The sequence below is a fragment of the Colletotrichum abscissum genome, assembly GCF_030869225.1.
Source record: "Colletotrichum abscissum strain IMI 504890 chromosome Unknown Scaffold_25.1, whole genome shotgun sequence".
Classification (NCBI taxonomy): Eukaryota; Fungi; Ascomycota; class Sordariomycetes; order Glomerellales; family Glomerellaceae; genus Colletotrichum; species Colletotrichum abscissum.
Window position 1 is genome coordinate 337,361 of NW_026850154.1, and position 20,691 is coordinate 358,051.

Here is a 20,691-nt window from a genome sequence, read left to right on the forward strand (position 1 = left end):
TACGACGGGTTGCGGCAAACATGTGCTGTGCTAACTCGCTCAACCGACTCCCTAACCCCGCGTCACCAGCCCTTTGGACCTTGTGGTAATTAATCAATGTGTTGCAGACGGCTGCCACGAAAGAACTAAGAGAGCCAAGTTGCGCCCCTCCCGGATCAAGCTTCGCCCAGCAGGCTTGGTCTGCCTTGGTCTCTCTGAGTCTCCGTGTAATTGACTCTGGCCACGTTCGTCCAATCCCACCTGCCCTGAGGCCCTCAATACAGACTTAGGCAAGGCGGGAAGACATCCGATCTTGCCTATCCAGGCCCACTAGACAATCATCAACTCTCCAATGATCGATGCATCCCGGGTTACTGTTCCCAATTGATGCATCACGACTCACTCCGAGCCGCTCGCAGGAGCTCCCAAGCCCCTAGACGGAAATTAAGCAGTTTGGAAGGAAGTGGAAAGAGGAGGGGCTAAGCGCAACCACATCATGATAGTTTAACCTTGAACGGGGGATCGAAACAGTATGTGAGAGTCTATATAATGTGTCCGAGGCCATCCGCACACTTTTGGCTTTCATCTCCTCATCCCAAGCCACTCGCGACATTCTTTTCCGGCACTCCAATTCATTCTTTTCATGTTCAGACCCGTCTGATCATCTTTACACACTCTTTTCTCTCATCCGTTCTTTATCGACTTGACGTCCGAAGATATCTCATCAACACCATGTTGACCAAGGTTTCTGCCCTCACGGCCCTCGTGGCCGCTGTTCGCGCGCAGCAGGTCTGCACGCTCAACGCGGAGACCAAGCCTGCACTTACCTGGTCCAACTGCGCGGCCGGCGGCGCCTGCACCAAGGTCGACGGATCCGTCACCGTGGATGCCAACTGGCGCTGGACTCACAAGACCGACGGCAGCACCAACTGCTACACGGGCAACAAGTGGGACACCTCCATCTGCACCACCGGCGAGGACTGTGCCTCCAAGTGCTGCTTGGACGGAGCCGACTACTCCGGCACCTACGGCGCCACCACCAGCGGCGATGCCCTCAACCTCAAGTTTGTCCAGCAGGGCCCCTACAGCAAGAACATTGGTTCTCGCATGTTCCTCATGGACGGAACAGATAAGTACCAAATGTTCAAGCTCTTAGGCCAGGAGTTCACCTTTGACGTTGATGTCTCCAACCTTGGTGTAAGTGAAAGCCTCAACTTCGTCTGAAGAATGTGTAGAGAAGCAGCTTGACTAACAAGTCGATCATAGTGCGGTCTGAACGGCGCCTTGTACTTCGTCTCCATGGACGCTGATGGCGGCATGTCCAAGTTCCCTACCAACAAGGCTGGTGCCTCCCATGGAACCGGCTACTGCGACAGCCAGTGCCCCCGCGACCTCAAGTTCATCGACGGCAAGGCCAACGTCGAGGGCTGGGTGCCTTCCTCCAACGATGCTAACGCCGGCGTCGGAAACATGGGCTCGTGCTGCTCCGAGATGGACATCTGGGAGGCCAACTCCGTCTCCACCGCCTACACCCCTCACCCCTGCGAGACGGTCGGCCAGCTGAGCTGCAACGGCGACGCCTGCGGAGGCACCTACAGCTCTACCCGCTACGCCGGCCAGTGCGACCCCGACGGATGCGACTTCAACAGCTACCGCCAGGGTAACACCACCTTCTACGGTAAGGGCTCCCAGTTCGCCATCGACACCTCCAAGAAGATCACCGTCGTCACGCAGTTCGTCGAGACCGGCGGCGCCCTCACCGACATCAAGCGCTTCTACGTCCAGGACGGCAAGGTCTTTGCCAACTCCAAGTCCGACATCACCGGCGTCGAGGGCAACTCCATCACCACGGACTACTGCACCGCCCAGAAGAAGGCTTTCGGCGATGAGGACGTCTTTGCGCAGAAGGGCGGTCTTGCGCAGATGGGCAAGGCTCTCTCTGAGGGTATGGTTCTCGTCATGTCTGTCTGGGATGACCACCACTCCAACATGCTCTGGCTGGACTCCACCTACCCTACCAACGAGACCGGCCCCGGCACCGCTCGCGGCACTTGCGGCACCGACTCTGGCGTTCCCGCCGATGTCGAGTCCCAGGCCCCCAACTCGAACGTCATCTTCTCCAACATCAAGGTCGGCCCCATCGGCTCTACCTTCAACAGCGCCGGAACTGCTGTAAGTACCACTATATAGATCTCTCTCATTGCTATTGCTAATCATACGTGTGTTTCAGTAAGTTGTTGAGACTTGACATTCACGGCCGTCGTCACTTCTACCACAACTTCATCTCTCATGTGGTTTTGAAGTGAATGTTGATCTATGTATCGAGATGAGCGTGGCATATATCCTTCTTTCGGTTGTACATGTTTTCTAGACATTTCAGTGTATATAAATTGGGCATGGGTCTGACCCTTGCAGACAAGTGCAAGAGAAATTGGCTTACAAAAGTCTTTAGCTAACCATTTTACTTGACATATGCTGCCTATTGCCTTGAATGTGGATGTCTGCCATGCTCTTACGTCGGCCAAACAATAGAAAAGATAATCCCATGACTTGAGTGAATCTCCTTTCTCCCGCCCAAAGGTCGGGATGTGGATACACCTTGAGCCTGTGCTGTAATTGTGCCATGAAGGCAAGATAAAAAACATACATATAGCATCTCTCGGTACACTCACGGAGAAATGCCTAATAGATTTCGCTTACCCATTTGGCGTTTTTTTACAACTTTGGTGTTGTTAACCGTGTTTTCCATGCCTTGGGCTTTAACTAGGTTTCCTGCCCGATAACTAGCATTTCTCGACAGGACAATGAGTCATAGACCGAATGTGTGTACTCAACATCTTGTGTGTATGGTCTCGTGCCCACACAATACGTTATGACAGGCTTATGATTTGGTCTAAGTTCCGTTGATGTTTGATGGAAAATTTCCCTTGCAGATATCATAGACTTGACTCCCTCTCAAACATGTCCCGTCGCTTTGCTCAGCGCAACCTGGCGAGAAATGAGTCGAATTGGTAGCGCATCATGACACAGGACACCACAGTGGATCTGCGGTCTCCAATGACTGATTCACAGGGCAAATCCCGCCGAGACGCTAACCCCAAACTGTGTCCGAGTCTCTGTTGCAGGCCATTTATAGATGCTGGGGAGCTCCCGCGACTTCGCAGGTGTTCCGAAACTTCAGTTTTTATAATCTCAAAACCTCATTCCGGCGCGGGGTCTCCGCATTTAAGAGCTTCAATAAGGACACATTTCAGCGACAGCCACTGCACACAGGAACTTCATCATGGCCGATAAAACAAAAGGAAGCGCTACGGCTCGTAAGCCAGTGTTCTTTTTGTAAGCTCAATACCTAACTAATTCTAAGAGCTGAGATGCCCAAAAAATAGTTGCATACTGACTCGTCAGGGAACAGCGACATCGACAACTGTCTGTACTCTAGAAGTCAGTCGACCAATTCTTCCGCGCACCAGAATTCTGGGCAGCTCAAATGGACTCACTAGCGTTCTTCTTTAGGTCACAGAATCCACAACCTCATGGCAAAGCTTATCGAGCAGTATTTTGAGACCCACTTATCACTGGGAGAGGAGGAAGCCTCCAGATTGACGAGAGAATACTACAAGACATACGGCCTGGCAATCGAAGGCTTAGTCCGCCATCATGAAATAGACCCATTGGACTTCAACGCAAAGGTGGATGACGCGTTGCCTCTCGACGACATCCTAAAGCCCGATGCAGACCTCCGAGCGCTGTTGGAGGATATCGACACCAGCAAAGTCAAACTCTGGCTCTTCACGAATGCCTACGTCAACCACGGAAAGCGGGTTGTGCGACTTCTTGGAATCGATGACCTATTTGATGGTCTGACCTACTGCGACTACGCCCAGTACCCATTCGTCTGCAAACCAGCCAAGGAGATGTTCCGCAGGGCCATGGAACAGGCAGGGGTTGAAAACCCGGGAGACTGTTACTTTGTTGGTAAGCTCTTGACTCCCAAAACCTTTGGCATGGTGGATGCACCGCTGGTCTCAGTTCGTGAATAGATGACTTGTACTAAAACCTGCAGATGATTCCTACGATAATTGCAAGAGCGCGAAAGAGCTCGGATGGACGGCCGCCCATCTCGTCGAAGAAGGGTTGCCTATTCCCGAGACACAGGCTTCCCAATTCCAAATTCGTCATATAAGAGAGCTTCGTGACGTTTACCCTCAATTCTTCAGGTCCAGCGCCTTGAAAAATTAGATGAGACACAAAGATGATGCTTCCGCGGGTCACATAAAAAGAAAATGACTAGAATCTAGACAAACCACAGACGCCGAGACTAAGGCACGATTCCCCGGTAAATGGTTGACATCGTTGACAACAACAAATTGCGCGCTGTGAAATAAAATTGCTTTTCAAAGGATGGGTGGAGGATGGGTGGAGGATGGGTAAACTCAAATGCCCCCATTGCGACTTGGTCTCAAGCAATAGCAAATAGCGGTGCTTCAACCACGAGATCTACAATCTAGAGATCGATGGTCATGTGGACGGACAACTCAAAAGAATGGTACCAATCGTGGTGAACATATTGTAGAACTCAGTTTTGGGAAAGGCCAGGTGTGATTAAGTTACTTAGCCCGATATGTCTTCCGTAACAGAACATATGCTGCCTGGAGATTTAATGTATCTGTTGCATGTTTGACTGCTATCCGATTTAGTACAGCATGCATAAGGCTTCACCCACCTTTATGCATACGTCGCCTTTATTTAACGGATATCCCTTGCATATTAGCAGAGGGGCTTGTGGTGGATCTCTTTTCGCAGGCAGCTCCACGTGGAACAGTCTATAGTCCACTAAAGAGGTCGAATTCTCCACAATCAGTTAGTCACCTTGCCAGAGTGGTTAATGGGCTGGCCTGCTAGTTTGGGATTTCTATCCTGGAGAGTTGATAGCCAGTGGCTTCGGTCGCGCAGGTTCGAATCCTGTGGGTGACGACAATATCTTTTGCCTTTTTTACGACCATTTCGTGGCTACTTTTTTGCGCCGCCTACAAGATTACACACACGTTTGTGTGAATGCAACGGTCTTCTGTTTCCTGGACTCATGCCGCAAAGTGTGCTTGTCGCGCCTGTCCGAGCTGTGTTGAAGAGACGTGATTTACTAAACCTACCCGTAGACAACGTGTAAAATGTATTCGATGAATGCACAATGATGAAGTCAGATTGAACCGACATGTCAGCTCCATTGAAGAAGACTCAATCACAAACAAGCAAGCTGGGCCAGACATCGATTGTTTTCCGCTGGAAGCAAGCGCACACCTTAGGCAATTGGACCCCTAAAGTGGCGCATCTCTCTCTAGCTGGGTTCCCCGGCCCTGTTGCTCGTGTTCTATTGCGCCATGCTTCCCGCCCACGCCGTCCAAAATGGAGACACTCTTAGCAGGACCATCTGACGTGTGAGGGTGCTCGCTGCCGCTGAAACGTTACCGTGATGGACATAAGAGAAGCCAAGTCCGGCGGTTCTCGTCGTTCTCGTCATCTTGTGGGCTCGTTTACTTGCAGCGAGCCGAGGCGAAGAAAAGAAAACTCCCTAATACTACTGCGCAGTGCCTCAAACGGACCAATGCCATCATCTCTAGTATGGCTCCTTGCAAGAGATATACGAGCCTTTGTCATCCTCCAATTCACCAATGTTGTTTTTATTTATAAAGATCGACCCGATCAGCGTCGAGCACTTGGCCAAAGTTTGATTAGTGTCCTGCAGCTTCGCCCTGTGGCCCACCCCCTTTCCCCGATTATGGCATTCTCCCCAGAATTTCCCGGCACCCGACGCCCCGGCAAGTTACCTCCTCCTCGCACTTCGAGGCAAATATAGTGACTTGTTGGTCGCGGCGGACGCCGTGGAAACGGCGGTGACTACCAAGAATAGACCGAATAGGAACATTTCTAGAGTACTGAGTACTACCTTACTGCTCACATCATGCACCAGGCCCAACTGTCCAGTCCGTTTACCCGTGCCATCGATCATGCTCTAAGACATTGCTTCGATGGCGACACGAGCCGCAGCGCCACCCGCTTGAGTCGGAGCCGTGCATTCGGCTGGCACGGGTGACCCGGGACCGCCCAACGATGTCATGCCCAGGCGACTTTCGCCTACGGAGATATTCTTTGGGGATCCTGACGTCGCCTCGTACGAAAATAGACATGGGAGTACAGACGACAAGGGTCTCTGGCAACGTTCATTTGACGTTTGTGATGGAAATGCTTAAAAACATCAGACAAACCCCTTCTCGCCTACTTCATTCCCTTCTCCCTACAGTCAGACATACTCTAAGCAACTTTACTTCCGATATATCCAAACATCGCAGCTACCCTGTACGATCTAATCAACTAAACTTAATACAAACATCTACCCAGTTTCTCAAGATGCAGTTCCGCGCTTCTCTCGCTGCCGCCGCCGGCCTCTTCGCCATGGCCAACGCTCGCATCTACGGCATCGCCTTCCCCGAGACCGTCAAGGCCGGTGATGAGGTCCAGGCTATCATCGAAACTGAGAACTACATCCAGACTGTCGCGGATATCGCGATTGCCTTTGGAATCGCCCCCGAGGCCTCCGCCTACCCCGGAACTCTCGGCCAGAACGTCTTGGGCTCATTTTACCTCGGACCTGGTACGTTTTCTCGAGACAGCTACGCTGGTACTTTGCCGCCGTTTCCTAACACACGATATAGAAAAGTCCAATGTTCTCGACAACATCACCGAAACGGTCACGATCCCTGCTGGTCTCGCAGCTGGCAAGTACGTTGTCTCAGCTGGCCTGTATAGCTTGTACGGCGCCTCCTCGTCCTCGACCCTGTCCAACTACAACGTCACCGTCATTGTCGGCGACGCGACCAGTGAGACTTACGTTGGTAGCCAACAGTAAGTTCGATTGATCACGATCACGGGAGCATCTGATTGCATATAAATGGCGTTGGACTTTGATTTCCACTTTTCATGCCTGTAGGAGGGTTCAATGCCCAGAGTCGATCACGTCTGAGCTGGGCTGCCTATATATTGGTAGAAACTTGACATTTGCACATTCAAGGCCAAGTTGGCCATTATTACAAATACATTCGAGACTACCTATCATGTGACTCTGTTACTAAGAACCCGCCTGTTCTCAAACTCGGAGCTCCAGCCCGTACTATTGCAACCTGCGCAGATAGCAACATCTGGGGGGACAGAGTAGAGCTGGAATTGAGCAAGGTACCCGCAGCACCGCACTGATGCCTTGCAAGCCCTGTAGCCGCTGAAGCCCACCCCACTGAAGACCTCGGCTCACGATTTTTGACACCTAACGATTTGAACGTGGACATGGTGTCTGAGCTACCGGGCACTGATTCTCGCATAACGACTGCAACACTCCCACGCTAGGTACACATCGAGTGCAGCTTTATTGGTATAAATACGAGGGTCATGAGCAGCGATGTAGTGGTACTGGATCACCGGGTCCTTCTTTCCATTGTACTAAGCTGTGGGCACTTGCAGGTTCACTAATCTTAGTGGCCGCGAGCATGACCAGGTTCACATGAAGGATAGGCAATTCGATATCTCTGGCGGTCTGATCATCTGCTGTCTAAATGGCCGATTTTTTCTTCTCGAAGAGCACGATATATAGAGCTTAAGAAAGTAGCGCGTATCTGTGGCAGCTCTTAATAAGGTCTCTTGATAACACACATTGTGTGCTCCCACACTGGGTTGCATTGCCCTCACCAACCTGTCAGCCGTACCTTTCAAAATCACGGGGATCAACATTGTCGAGGAATACTGTAATTGATTGATGATCGTTTCACTACCAAACTATCTTTGAGCCATGGAGATCGGGGGATAAATATTTAGAAGATGTCATCGGTTTACACACACTCGCCAGTGGCGCAGCAGTCATTGCCTGGACTCTACGATATCGTTACAATTTTTTGCTCCCATGAATTCGGAACCACGCTTCTTCGTTTGAATTAGTCTTCGACCCCAGTCACGATGTCTCAACTAAGATGAGGTAGGTTGATTGCTTTCCTGGACACCTGATCGTTTCCCTAGGCTCCTCACTTATCGAAATGCTATTGATGATTAAGGCGACTGCTATAATTCTAAGAGACAAGTACTTATTCGTTCTTCCTAACCAGTGCAAGGAAGTGACCGCAAATGCTCGCTCGCGGTCTCTGCGCGTCTCATCTGCACAGAGCATAGAAAGGTAGCATGGTTTTGGCTGTACCGGATACGCGTGTTAACAAATACCGATACAATCCCATTGTGAATTCGAGATTGCCGGGCCAAGAGCAGACAGACGGGAAAGACCTGAAAATCAACAAATATTCTGCTTTATGCTTTCCAGTCGGGATGTCCCAGTCTTGCACCAGATGGTCGTCCGGCGCATGGCATAGTCCTTCACACAGATATGATATCACATGTCGACTAGCCTGGTCTTTCGAATCCAAGGTCAAAGCGCTGGGCACTCGAGGGCTTTACTTTCTGTCTTTTCATCAGATAACAAGGTCTATGCTACATGAACGTCGTCGAACCTGTGATTGGCTTCGTACTCTCTCTACCCTCATTGAAAGGTTAGAGAGGGTTCAGGGCCAGATAGCATGCTAACATTGATCGGCCGAGGCAGGGTCATAACTCGTATTCCGATCACGCAGGCTAGAATTGCATGCTAAAAGGTCAGCGAAAGATGGTGCTGGTCTTCGGAGTTGAATTACCCCGTCAAGGTGTCTGTTCAATCCTCTGTGTCAGCGGTCATGTCAAATAACACAACCGTAACGTTGGGAGCACTGTGGCTTGAAACGACTTCACCAACGTGCATCACCGGATCGGGGAAAGTAAGTGCGAATAGCAGGAAGCTTCCTCTAACATTATAGGTTGGCAGTGTCTCGTGGAGGCCACATGTACACAGTACTCTTGAACGGCTGTAGCAGGCTGAGAAACCATTATGAAATTTCGATAAGGCATTTCGTGGCGATTCTCCATCCCAGATGAGGTAGTCTACCACCATAATTTCTAACTCAAGAGGACTCGATCGCATCGGGTGAATGAAACAATGCGTCTACCTTGAGTGCTCCTCGCTGACTTGGGGTAAATTACCGCGAAAATTCATTGTAATCCTTCCTTTGTCCCCAAAATGGGTGGTCACTTCTCACTTTCTAGATCGATCGTGGATAGATGCTTATTCTCTTGCTCTGTCACACAAGCGCCGGGAAGGTTGCATTGACCTTCCTGGTCGCCGCTGTCACTTTACGGGAATTTTCACTTGGGCATGAAGACTGGACCCAAGCTCCATTTCCAAGCTCATGTTATTGGTCAATCTTCCCACTTTCCGTGGCTGATATTGCGCACGCCCCGATCAACTAAATTGAGACGAACCCATCCCTACCGAGTTGCAAGTTTGTATGAGTCGGACCGAGGTCTGATCCCAGAAATCCAGGGACTCCAGTGCTGGGATAGGGCACATGTTGAAGAAGGAAAACGCTGGCCGGATCCTGCTCCGTCGAGTCAAACTTCCACATCATCTTTTGATTCTTGAGTGTGCCAAAACAAGAGGGTTTTCAACTAGCCCGGAGAGGAAGCTAGCAAGCTTGGGCGCTGCGGGACGGAAATGTTTACCAGCCCGAATCCTTCGCTAGCCAACAAACAATTCTTCAACGCTCGAGCCCCATCATCGTGTCGTCATGTAGTACTCGATGGTCTGGCCACAGGGCCACATCCATGTGTGCAGGGTTACATCGCATCCTCCGCGTCACCATTCATCTCACGGCCATCTGGCTGAGAGCCTGAGAGGGAGAGGACGCTCGGGCTCTGGCGGATGATTGAGATTGCAGCAGATATCGCGACAATCACCGCGGTAGGCAACTCTGGAGGTATAAACGACGGCTGATATTGACACAAGACAAGCCGAATGGCACGTCATTCCCGGTACCCGAGCAAAATAACCGTCCCAGAACGCCATCTTACGGAGCAAACATGCTTCATCTCTACGCAGGTGGATCGAAATGTTGCCGTGCATAGAATTCACAGAGAAAGTCTCTTGGCGGACATCCTGATTGACCCGGATTGAATTGTTTGCGAGTTGGAGACCAAGACTAGATCGGCGATCCTACGTACGGTCGCAGCAAACATGCTCTGAGATGCTCGGGACGTAACAATCGCAACACAAACTTTGGCAAATCGCGAATCACGCAGATCTACATTGTCGATACTGTAACAATGCCAAGCGCCGTTGAACCTGGCGTGATCTGGTCACATTTATTGTCTGCTAGCAAGCCTAGTTTTCGTGTTGATAGGAGTTGAACCGGCTATCGATGACAGGTTTCCACCTCGGGTATCGGTGATCTCCTAATCCCTGTTCAACAACACGAGGTGATGTGCGCGTTGACGCCCATTTCCGACGAACCCCACAATCTCCGGGTTCCTGACATGAAGGGACTCAACCGTCGAGTTGTCAGCAACGATGCCGACGCCCCGTTGGGCTGGGGAAGAAGGACGACATCCAGGCCTCAAGAACGGCCTGATAATTAGCGCAAAGGGAGCACCGAACCCTGAGCAGCAAACACAGCCTCGGATGGTGGGGATACCACGTTCAACAGGAGTTTTTTTCTTCATGCAAAAACGTCTCGATACTAGAGCAGCCGGACTCGAAAATCGGGGACGGGACCAGGTTCCGGAGACAAATGTCACCCTGTTTTGCAAGCAACACCCAGCCAAACACCCACCAAGTCGCGGTCCAAGCACAAGCTAACGAGGTACCTGGACCACGGATTTCTGCCCTGTCGTCCAATCTTGCGCTCAATTCAGCCATTCGCTATCACCAAGGCTCCTCTGCCATAGTAGTTCGAGGAGCGCGAAAACAGGTTTCAATGGGTCCAACCCCTCTCGCCCTGGCGAGCATTCCCCTGCTTGACGCCAAGTGCCGGAAATGTGGTTTGGGACGAGACTGCTCGAGCGTGCATGGTAGGATGGAGATATCAAATTGTTGCCGGGGCCTGGGTTGCGCCTGGCGGGTTGGTTCCGTGGCAAGTTGGAGCTGGTTCAAGAAAACGCCAAACGCCCTCTTTGTGTTCCTCTCTGGAAAGTCTTTTCTTTTTCCTTCTTTTTCTGAAAACGTCCACTCACATGGCGGCAAGTTGAGACATTCGCGTGTCATCCGAACAAGCAAGGTTTCGCTCTCGCTACTAGCGAAGAAGGTATTGTCCTCCTTTGATTAAGCGACGTTCTTATTTTTGCGCCATAGAGCAGTCTTTCACTAAGCCATGGCGCCTGGCTATGACGTCGATCATGACGGTCCGCCTTATTCTCGCACTGGGAACGGAAACGCTGCAAAGTCAGTTCCCACAGGGCCCATCGACGACGAGCTCTTTACGCGGGTCCTACCACGGGTAGACACCACGGCCATCGAGACGGCGCGCATTACCATTGGCCAAGAGTCTGAAGACAGCGATGAAGAACATTCACGACCTCAGTTCCGGCGGTCTCTTTCGGAGTCTAGTCTGATGCTAGGAGGAACCGGAAAGGACTCCGATGGACTACGGGATACGGCCTTAGGAAGACAAGAAAGGAATGGGACAACGGGGGCAAATGGGAAATCTCATTCAGCGAGAGACAGCACGGAACTCAGTCGCCCTTCCCGTCCTCTATCTCGGACAGACATCGTATCCCGGGATTACTCACCACCACGGCGGCTTTACACAAAGTCTGACAGGGACACAGTAGCTGTGCCTCCACGCCAGTCTTCTGGTCCCGATCAAGCTAGCATTGACAGCCCCGAACGAGTGCTCAAGCGACACGATTACAATACGCCGCAGCGACCCCCGCGCGCCGAGGAGATCGAGGCCGCAAAGAGACTCTTGGCACAAGTCGCAGAAGAAGAGGAGCTCTCCCAGAGTATGGTGCGATCCTCCAGCGCTGTCCGATCAGCAACACCTCCCCCGATAGGAGGTCGACGACCACGCAGGATCATCTACGACGACTCTGAGGAGGAAGAGGACCAGCATCAAGACCCCGTCGACGAGGAAGAAGACCACGGATACCACGACTACCGCAATGAGACACGCCATGGGCACCGAAGCATAGCAACGACCCCCGTCACTGCCATCCACGCACCTACGGAAGATTCCCGCCCGCCGGCGGCGCAAAGTCGCCAGACTCGCGGCCGACCGACCACCTCAAGAACCTCGTCGCGTCAATCATCGCAGCCGCCTCCCCGATCTCGAGCAGCCGAAGCCCTCGCCGCACACAAGAGAGAGCTCAGGACGCCGGTGCTTGATCATCATCGCTTGTACCTCGACGCCGAGCCTCCACCAATCAGCCAGAGACGCCCGCATCAGACATCGCGCGCCGCTCGAAGGCAGACGTACAATAAGCAGCAGTATTCCGACATGGAAGAGGAGGCACTAGACTACAGCGTGAAGAATGGCCTCGGGGGCTCGACCCTGACGTCAGATTACCGACCGCCGACGGCGGCACGGAGGGCAATGAGCGATGATTCTATTTCGATTTCGAGACAATCTATTTCGAAGCATAGCGTAACGAGCAACGGGTCGTCGAACCGTACTGTTGATTTCTTCGGACCTGGTATTTTTCAGGTCGTCTTGCATAACCCGACGACTGTGCACCAACTGCTGAAGTTTAGCGAAGCTCGATTCTGCAGCGAAAGTGTTGAATTTCTCAAAAAGGTGAGAGGCTATTACATCAGTGCAGTATCTCAAAGCATCGTCACTAACGGCACCTTCGCACTATAGGTCGAGCAATACCAAACAGTTCTCAATGACCTAGCAGGGATTATGACGAGCATCCATAAGGACTTCCTTGCCGACGACTCGTCAAAGCAGATCAACGTCAATGGGGAACTGAGAAAGTCCGTTCATGGCGACATGAAGTCGTTGGTTACGAAGACGCTTCCGTCCATGGAAACACTGTTTACGGATCTTCAAGAGAGCGTTGAACAGGACGTCTTCCTAGATATCTATCCTCGATTTGTGCGCTACCAGATGGCACTGAGCGCAACGAGAGCCTTAGCTACCAACCGACATAGCTATCAAGGACTTGGTGATTGCTTTTGCTTGACGAATCCTGGGTAATTCGACGCCTTCCCATGACTCTCTTTGTCTCGTGCGCATGCTAACTCCTGAGTAAAGTCTTGCAGATAACCCAATTGTCTTTGCTTCAGATGGATTCATCAAAGTCACCGGTTATACTAGACCCGAAATCATTCCGCGAAACTGTAGATTCCTCCAGGGTGCGCATACCGATCGCGTTCCTGTCCGACGATTAAAGAACGCGATCGACGAGCGAAAGGAGTCTGTTGAACTCATCCTGAACTACAAGAAGAACGGAGATCCTTTCTGGAACTTGCTCTATGTCGGTAAGTAAATGTAGACTTGGCTGAGAATGCGGCAATCCTACCCTAGGGTCGTGCTACAAGCACTCGAATGCGCACACATACATCCTCAAGTCACGTTTTCTTAAGGCTAACCTGATCCTCCTACACAGCCCCACTCTACAACGAAGCCGGCAAACTGGCATTCTTCATCGGCGGCCAGATTAATTGCTCAACGACTATTCATAGCAACGCAGACGTGATGAGAGTTCTGTCGACATCTACCAATGACGACGTTCAAACCCAGGATACCAAGGTACCGCCGGCACCTTTACATCGCGCAGGTTCTCAACCTTCGGCTCGAAAAGCATTCCTGAAAGCCCTGGGTATGAAGGTCAGCGACGACCATGTGCCCAACGGGATCGCCGCCGATCCGGGCATGGAGAGCAAGTTGTTGCACAAGCTAGAAGGACGCGACTTGAGCGCACAGATGAAGGAATTTTACACTGCTTATTCAAAAGTGAGTTACTCCCACCCCACCGAGCATGCTATCCTCTAGCAGCGAACCACCCTTACTAACATGAACGTCCCAGTACCTAATTGTCAGCTACGACTCCTTCATAATCAAATTCTATTCTGAAGGTGTCCTAGAAATGCTGCACCCGGCGAACAACACCGTCGGCCTGGTCGCGGGCCAGGAGGTCTTCCGATTCCTCAAGCAAAACATGGTCAACCACCAGTCCGACTACAAGACGCGCGTACGGAACGCCCTTCGCACCGGAGCGCCCATCAGCGTCGAGGTCCGTTTACAGACTCGAAGGAGCGCGTTGTTCCGCGGCGACGAGAGGTTCGTCACGCACTGGACGCCGTTGAAGGATGAGAAGTCTCAGGTGCACTGGGCTGTCGTCACTTTGGCGCCCGCGATCGAGTAATGATTCATTGGTGGGGGTGGAAAATAGACCTGATGAAGTCGTGCTCTCGGAAAGCGCTCGTTCATCTTGTCAGCCTTGCAAGTAAATACCCTTCCTTCCTCTGAACTGAGGTCAGAGAAACATACTTGTGCCAAAAAAGTTTGGCTGCTTAGTCCCATTTATAGACTGCGTCTCGAAGCGAATAAGTTCCCACATCCAATTTTTAAATTGACATGGCCCTTAACGTCGCAGTGTCCAGTCTTTACCTGAGGTCAGGCTGGCGAATCATATGGATTCCGTGATGTCCCGGCGCAAATTAACGCAATTAACTTACGAATACTTGCTTCTTTTAATGCCAGGCGGAAAGTGCTGGAGCAGACTGAAGCTGCCTCGGACCAATGATGGCCGGCACTTGGCGGAAATGATCCCTTGAAGAAGACTACAATTGCGATGATGGGAAAGCCATTGGTAGATTGAGTTCACGGACCAAAGCTAAATGCGCCTCGTAATATGGAGCTATCCGCGTATCTACACGTATGTATCCCCGACATGAGTCAGAGAGCGCATTGCCTGCGGGAGGGCAGTAAGGTTGTAAGAGCGATTATATTGGTTGACCCTCACCAAAGAAGTCAGTAAAGTGCTTGGACTCAAGGCAGAAGTATGACGCTAGGGCACCTTGAATACATCAGATCTCTTGAGGCCACAGAGCCATGATGTGGTCCTTGGAAGTTTCTTTTTTGTGCCTCTTCGTTGGCTCACTGCTAAAAGCCACGGTCTTCAATGTCGATGGAAGACCATCTCAGAAACCAGTCTGTCGTAAGTGCACGACGTGATCAATTGGACAATGACGGGCCTCGCTTCTTATTTCGGCCCCGGGCTTCAGGTCCGCTTCAAGCAGAAATTCGAGCTGACTACGGCACGAGTCATTGCTGTGATGACCCAAATCTCACGATGATAGTACAACAAAGTCAAAATCGCGCATTGGCATGATGCCAAGCCTTCGGCCGATAGTTGGTGCGACTAACTAGACAAGTCGCGACAACAGACGAACTGGTCAAGGCGACGTCCAATGTACTTGGGATTATAGGAATGCAATGTATCCGAAGCGAATGAGGCTTGTCGAGTTTATCCTTTCGAGCTAGCTCTGCATACGAAAACGAGGCGTAGTCACAGCGTTGAGTAAGTAGTCAGTTTCCATCTAACAAGCTTCAGGCTATGATGCTGGCCAATCTGATCCGGGACGTCGTCCTATAGTGATATCCAGGTCGTTGAAATATGCGGTAGAATTGACGACTATGCACCAGTATCTCTGGGTATTTGTACTGCTTGTGAGCCCCTTCGAATCTGGTAAGGTAGTCAACAACCTATCTCCATCAACTGCTCGACATCACGCTAATTAGTAGGCTTCTAACAGAACTACATTGCCATTCTTTTACAAGTCAGTACATCACTAAAGAAGCCTCGATGATACAAAGACTGATACCAAAAACCAACAGATCAAACCCCACAGTCTCTACAACGATGCAAATCTCTGCCTCCCTCTCTTTCCTCGCCATCCTTGGCATGGTCAGCGCCGCAGCGGAGTGCCCTCGCGGCGGTGGCGGTGACGGACCCTACTTGCACAACAAATATCGCGTGGCGCCGACAAGAGTTGGGCAGACGAACACCTACGACTGGGCCGGAACAACCATCTCCGTCAAGATGCAGAAGAGCAGGGACTCCTGCGATCCGGAAGGCGACTGCGACGACGACATCACTTACAACTTCAAGAACAGAGGCACCAAGTCGATCCGCGTTCGTATCGAAGAGAGCTACAATGATTTCATGGGCCTCGTTCTCGCTCCTGGAGCGGACTGCGATTTGAATCGCTACTTCACTCGCGGTGCCGGACCTTACCAGATTTCTTTCGCAAATTAGATACGACATATTCTAAGCCAATATGTTTCTACAACATGCCCCTTTGGGTTGAGGGGAATCATTGGATATACGTGTAATTAAGTTCGCAAGACCGTTCATCTTCTTGGGACTTCTCAGCCGGGGGTCATTCGCGTCCCGGCATCAGGGATATCTCCGAGAGTCTATCACGCAGAGCAGCAGCTATCTATTCATACACTCTGAGTCCTTGAAAGGCATCTTGACACTTGATGATTAAGTGAGACGGAAGTACGATGCGTCAAGTGATGCCCCTACCACATTGACTGTAGCGCTGCTCAGGCCTACGTGCAGTCACTTGAGTAAAGATGACTGTTTCAGCTTCGTCTCAAGGATTTGGACCGAGCAGGCTGGGCCGTGGAGGGAGGCTAATAGCTAGTGGATATTACGCTGAACTTACGCAGGAAGCTAATAACACGGGGTTTGGCTGGTGACTTTTGACATCTCTGCGCCAGTCACGACGCGCTAGGAAAGTCGTGTCACTTGTAGCTCTATGAACAATATAAGACTCTCAGCTCATCTCTGGTGAAGGAAGTTGTCATCTTCTAAAAGGGCTTGGTCTATTGCTCGTTCTTAGCCGGTGGCAGGTTTCCGTATTTTTCTCCCCTAGGTACGTACTTTAGTCTTACTCATGATTAATTTATCCCGCCGCAACGTGTTCCCCATCTCTCAGTATTTCCTTCTATTTCTATCCAGCGCCCGAGGAGTCAGTGGTACAGGAAGTGCTGGAGGTAAGTTGAATCCATCCCAAATGCAGCAAGTAGGAGGGTGCTGAAAGACGGCTATTTTGTCCCGGAAGTATAGTTACATTTGTTCAGGCGGAGATCCTACAGACTACTAGCTGGTAACGATTAGAGAAGATGCACAGTCAACGAGAGCTAGTAGATACGGGCCGCAAGAGTAAATACTTTACCAAATCCAGACTCTTGCCGCATTAAGATTTGAGAACGGCAATTGACATGAACTTACCTATGATAGCCAAACTCATCAAGCTATAGCATTCGCATATGATGAAGTGTGTTACTCTGTTTCGCGAGACTTAGCCGCTGAGTTCTGTCATTCTCCGGGAGACCAGAGGGAAGAACGAAGGATGACTGCCTTCACAATTCCTCCGTCATCCGGTCTTCCATTCTTTGGCTGTCTTGACTCTCATGTCAGTAAGCTCATGAAGACTTCGGACATATTGAATCCCGGAAATGATGTGAAAATGACAATTTACTTGAGGCATAATCAAGAGGGGGTTTCGCGATAGTTTGATGTCGACGGGACTTGGAGTTTGTGTGGTGTGTGTTATGGCGTGCTTCCATTGACAATTGCCATTGCGGGTCGCTTTACAGTTGAGTCAATGTCATGATGGCGCTGTCGATATCAGTCAGATAGTATTCAATGCTGCTCTCTGACCGAAAACGACCTTGGGATTTGATATTGAATTGCTGAATGCTCTATTATCCATTCCGGTTCCCTCGGCCACCGTGACTCGAATTATGCGGGGTCTGTTCAGGCCCGGTCGGTCGGAGCATATCACAGCCACTGTCGATAGAGTCGTGTCCCTCTCCACTCAGCATCATGCGGCCGTTCCATTGGCGCGTTGACCTGCTGGGTTCGGTTAGTTGATGGTCACTTACAGCTCCAATGCTTCTTCAGCTACGGCACATCATCTGATTTTTCTTGGATATGGACAGGGAAACAACCTCAAACTCTTATTTGCAAAGAAACAGAAATGTTTCAATGATGCCTCCTGGTTTTCTATTTGTTTATGTTTGATAGTGTTGTAGTGCTGAAATCCTATGCTACGGATGCAAATCTTGATGCTTGGGAAACTCTAGGTCTCACAAAAGTAATATGAAGGTAGTCCGTACCATTGAGAGAACCCATTCCATCACGACTATCGACCATGGACCGCTAGGGACTTTTAGTTCAAAATGCAGTAGTATGCCTCGTTGCCCCTACGGCTCTCCATTGCATGCTGCCAAGAGCCTAGCATCTCGCTTACAGAACCGCAACGTCGTGGTGAATGTGGACAGACCCTTGCTTAGATAGTCATTCATTGAACTGGACTACGGCATCTGATATCGGCCCCGGCATCGGCACGATGACTTTGGGGCAATATAAAGATCAGCCCGCAGACGCTAGAATTTCTCGAAGTTCCAAAGCATCGAGCTCTTCATCTCTGCAATCTTTCTCCTTAAATACTCACTCTCTTTTCGGACTAAGTCCTTCCATAAACATGGCAATACGGTCCCTCGCCCTAGGGTGGTTAGCCATCTCGTCGCTTCAAATCGGTGCTCAAGCCCAAGACTTTCGCACCAACTGCGATGAGATCTGCGAAGCTGCGTACCGTTCTTCACTAGCTATCGAAACCAAGGACTGGGTCAATGTCGACGTCAATGTCGATCCCTTCTACGCCAACCCATCGAACCTCTCAGACTACGCCGTCGGAGACTTGGTAAAATGGCAAGACCTCACGGGCACCCAGGCCGCTAAGATCTGGACCGTCCCCGCTGGCATGTCCCTCTCTCGCTTCTTCTACATGAGCGAAGATATAGACGGCAAGCCCCTACCCGTTACCGCGTTCGCACTCCTCCCATGGTCGAACCCCCAGGGCAAAGACAAGCCCTTCCGTACCATTGTCTGGGCCCACGGAACTGCGGGCTACAGTCGTGAGTGTGCGCCTACCAATCATAGAGGACTCTACTATGAGTGGGAGGCGCCCTTTATCCTCGCCCAGGCAGGTTACGCCGTCATCGCACCTGACTATGCTGGCCAGGGCAGTGACATTCCCCAGGGCTTCATGTACGAGTCAGGCGCACTCCATGCTGCTGACGTGAGCCACAGCCTTCAGGCAGCTCGCAAAGCCCTTGGTGAGCGGTTGTCCAAGGAATGGGTTGTCGTTGGACACAGCGAGGGGGGCTTGACTGCGTGGCGCACCAACGAGAGAGAGGCAAAGGCTGGAAAGGCCACTGGTGGATTCATCGGTGCCGTTTCGGTTGCGCCTGCGCTTCGGCCCTTGTCACTCATCCCCGAGTCATTCCGCCGCGCGGCCGGAGGCCCCGTAGAAGATGTGGTATCCGTCTACTTCCTCCAGTCTCTGTCAAAGCTTTTGAAGTCGATCCGGATAGAAGACTACGTTAGCGACATTGTTGCCAGCCGCATTCCTCTATCAAACCAGGGATGTCTCAAGACCGGCGGTACTATCTACGGCAGCCTGACTGAGACCCAGCTGTACAAGAATACCAGCTGGCTGACACACCCCGATGTCATTGACTGGCAAGAGCGCTACAACGGAGCCGGCGTACATCAGTGGGCAGCCCCGATGTTGGTTGTCCAGGGCACCAAAGATATTCTCACTTACGCCGAAACTATGGAGCAGGACTTTGATGCAACTTGCAAGGCTTTCCCCGAGTCGCCTGCAGAGCTGCTTCTGTATCCCGAGCTCGGTCATGACCAGGCTTTCCAGGCGTCGCATGTCGATTATCTGGCTTGGGTTGCGGATCGATTCAACAACGTCTCCGTTTCCTCTGGCTGCAGCAAGAGGACAATCGAGCCTGCGACCAACCACCCCTCGCTCATCCATCAAACTTGGCAAGGATCTCCTCAGTAATTGGTAGCCGATGAGTGTTTTGCAGAACGCAAGGCACCTAGATAGGATATGTGTTGGGCCAAAGTAGTTGTGTATTGCTGCGGATTCTCGGAGAGATTGTGTTTGTTTGCTTCGACGGCCATAGAGGTCTGAGATTTCTTTCCTTCTTGTACATATTTTGTTCTTCTTGACACCTTGAAACGACAAAGCCTCATTAAACAGGACATTCATTGAACATGATTTACCTTCATAGATGGAATACTCCGAAAACGATGAGGTCCCTAATGAAAATAATCGTTTGCTTCCATCAATGACTCCTTGAAAACCCCCGTTTGCTATCGCCTTAGATCGTTAGGCTGCAATGACTTGGATTCTGGGTCCATCAACTTCGGGTCATTAAATGAGCTTATGAAGTACTCTGGTCCAAACACCACAGCAAGATACTTCCAGTGAGAGGAAGATACTGATACAAGCCAAATGCATCACGCTTGTGGCCCGGGTATGCCTTCGCTGGGGAACGTATGTGAAGTGATGCAAAATGTGTCGTTTGACACATCGGCAATGGAATGCAGGCTAAGTTGTCAACACGTTGTATCAGCGAGCACCTGCAGGTACCAGGCCTAGTTGAACCAAGATTCCGGGACCTGGTCTCACGCAAAGAGCTCCACAACTCTCGGCAGATCTACAATACTACACCGGATGAACCGCCATGGTGAGACGAACCGGAAGCTTAATCTGAGTCTTGGGTAGACGCTTGGATTACAAGTTAGAGCCTTCTTCCAGACATATCGAGGGTTTCCTGGCTCAAAGGGGCTTCGTGCTCAATGACACGACATAGTGGCTTTGCGTTTCCACCAACGTTTTGAGTGATGGCAATGACCAAGTCTATTAATGTGAGTCCCCTGCGACAAAATTTTGTACACCTCCCTTTGTTTGACCGCCTTTTTCGAAAAAATGGC

At 51.0% G+C, this 20,691-nt stretch overlaps 6 protein-coding genes across 6 annotated transcripts; all 6 read left to right on the top strand.

Annotated features, from left to right (window-relative positions):
* Window positions 1-711: 711 nt before the first annotated feature.
* Window positions 712-2,285, top strand: CABS01_10055 (glycosyl hydrolase family 7; the record flags this gene model as incomplete). Its single annotated transcript, XM_060543411.1, has 3 exons — window positions 712-1,176; window positions 1,246-2,151; window positions 2,214-2,285. 3 exons carry the CDS (start codon window positions 712-714, stop codon window positions 2,283-2,285), a joined length of 1,443 nt encoding a protein of 480 aa, XP_060399592.1.
* A 977-nt stretch (window positions 2,286-3,262) lies between these two features.
* CABS01_10056 (pyrimidine 5'-nucleotidase) lies at window positions 3,263-4,218 on the top strand (the record flags this gene model as incomplete). Its single annotated transcript, XM_060543412.1, has 4 exons — window positions 3,263-3,315; window positions 3,392-3,420; window positions 3,493-3,954; window positions 4,043-4,218. The coding sequence occupies 4 exons, from the start codon at window positions 3,263-3,265 to the stop codon at window positions 4,216-4,218; spliced, it is 720 nt and encodes a 239-aa protein (XP_060399593.1).
* A 2,166-nt stretch (window positions 4,219-6,384) lies between these two features.
* On the top strand, window positions 6,385-6,883 carry CABS01_10057 (uncharacterized protein; the record flags this gene model as incomplete). The annotated part of the gene is made up of 2 exons (XM_060543413.1): window positions 6,385-6,628; window positions 6,690-6,883. The coding sequence occupies 2 exons, from the start codon at window positions 6,385-6,387 to the stop codon at window positions 6,881-6,883; spliced, it is 438 nt and encodes a 145-aa protein (XP_060399594.1).
* A 4,360-nt stretch (window positions 6,884-11,243) lies between these two features.
* On the top strand, window positions 11,244-14,241 carry CABS01_10058 (uncharacterized protein; the record flags this gene model as incomplete). Its single annotated transcript, XM_060543414.1, has 5 exons — window positions 11,244-12,665; window positions 12,732-13,066; window positions 13,128-13,354; window positions 13,483-13,829; window positions 13,903-14,241. 5 exons carry the CDS (start codon window positions 11,244-11,246, stop codon window positions 14,239-14,241), a joined length of 2,670 nt encoding a protein of 889 aa, XP_060399595.1.
* Window positions 14,242-15,741: 1,500 nt separating this feature from the next.
* On the top strand, window positions 15,742-16,137 carry CABS01_10059 (uncharacterized protein; the record flags this gene model as incomplete). Its single annotated transcript, XM_060543415.1, has 1 exon — window positions 15,742-16,137. The coding sequence occupies one exon, from the start codon at window positions 15,742-15,744 to the stop codon at window positions 16,135-16,137; it is 396 nt and encodes a 131-aa protein (XP_060399596.1).
* A 2,242-nt stretch (window positions 16,138-18,379) lies between these two features.
* Window positions 18,380-19,753, top strand: CABS01_10060 (uncharacterized protein; the record flags this gene model as incomplete). Its single annotated transcript, XM_060543416.1, has 1 exon — window positions 18,380-19,753. One exon carries the CDS (start codon window positions 18,380-18,382, stop codon window positions 19,751-19,753), a length of 1,374 nt encoding a protein of 457 aa, XP_060399597.1.
* Window positions 19,754-20,691: the final 938 nt, after the last annotated feature.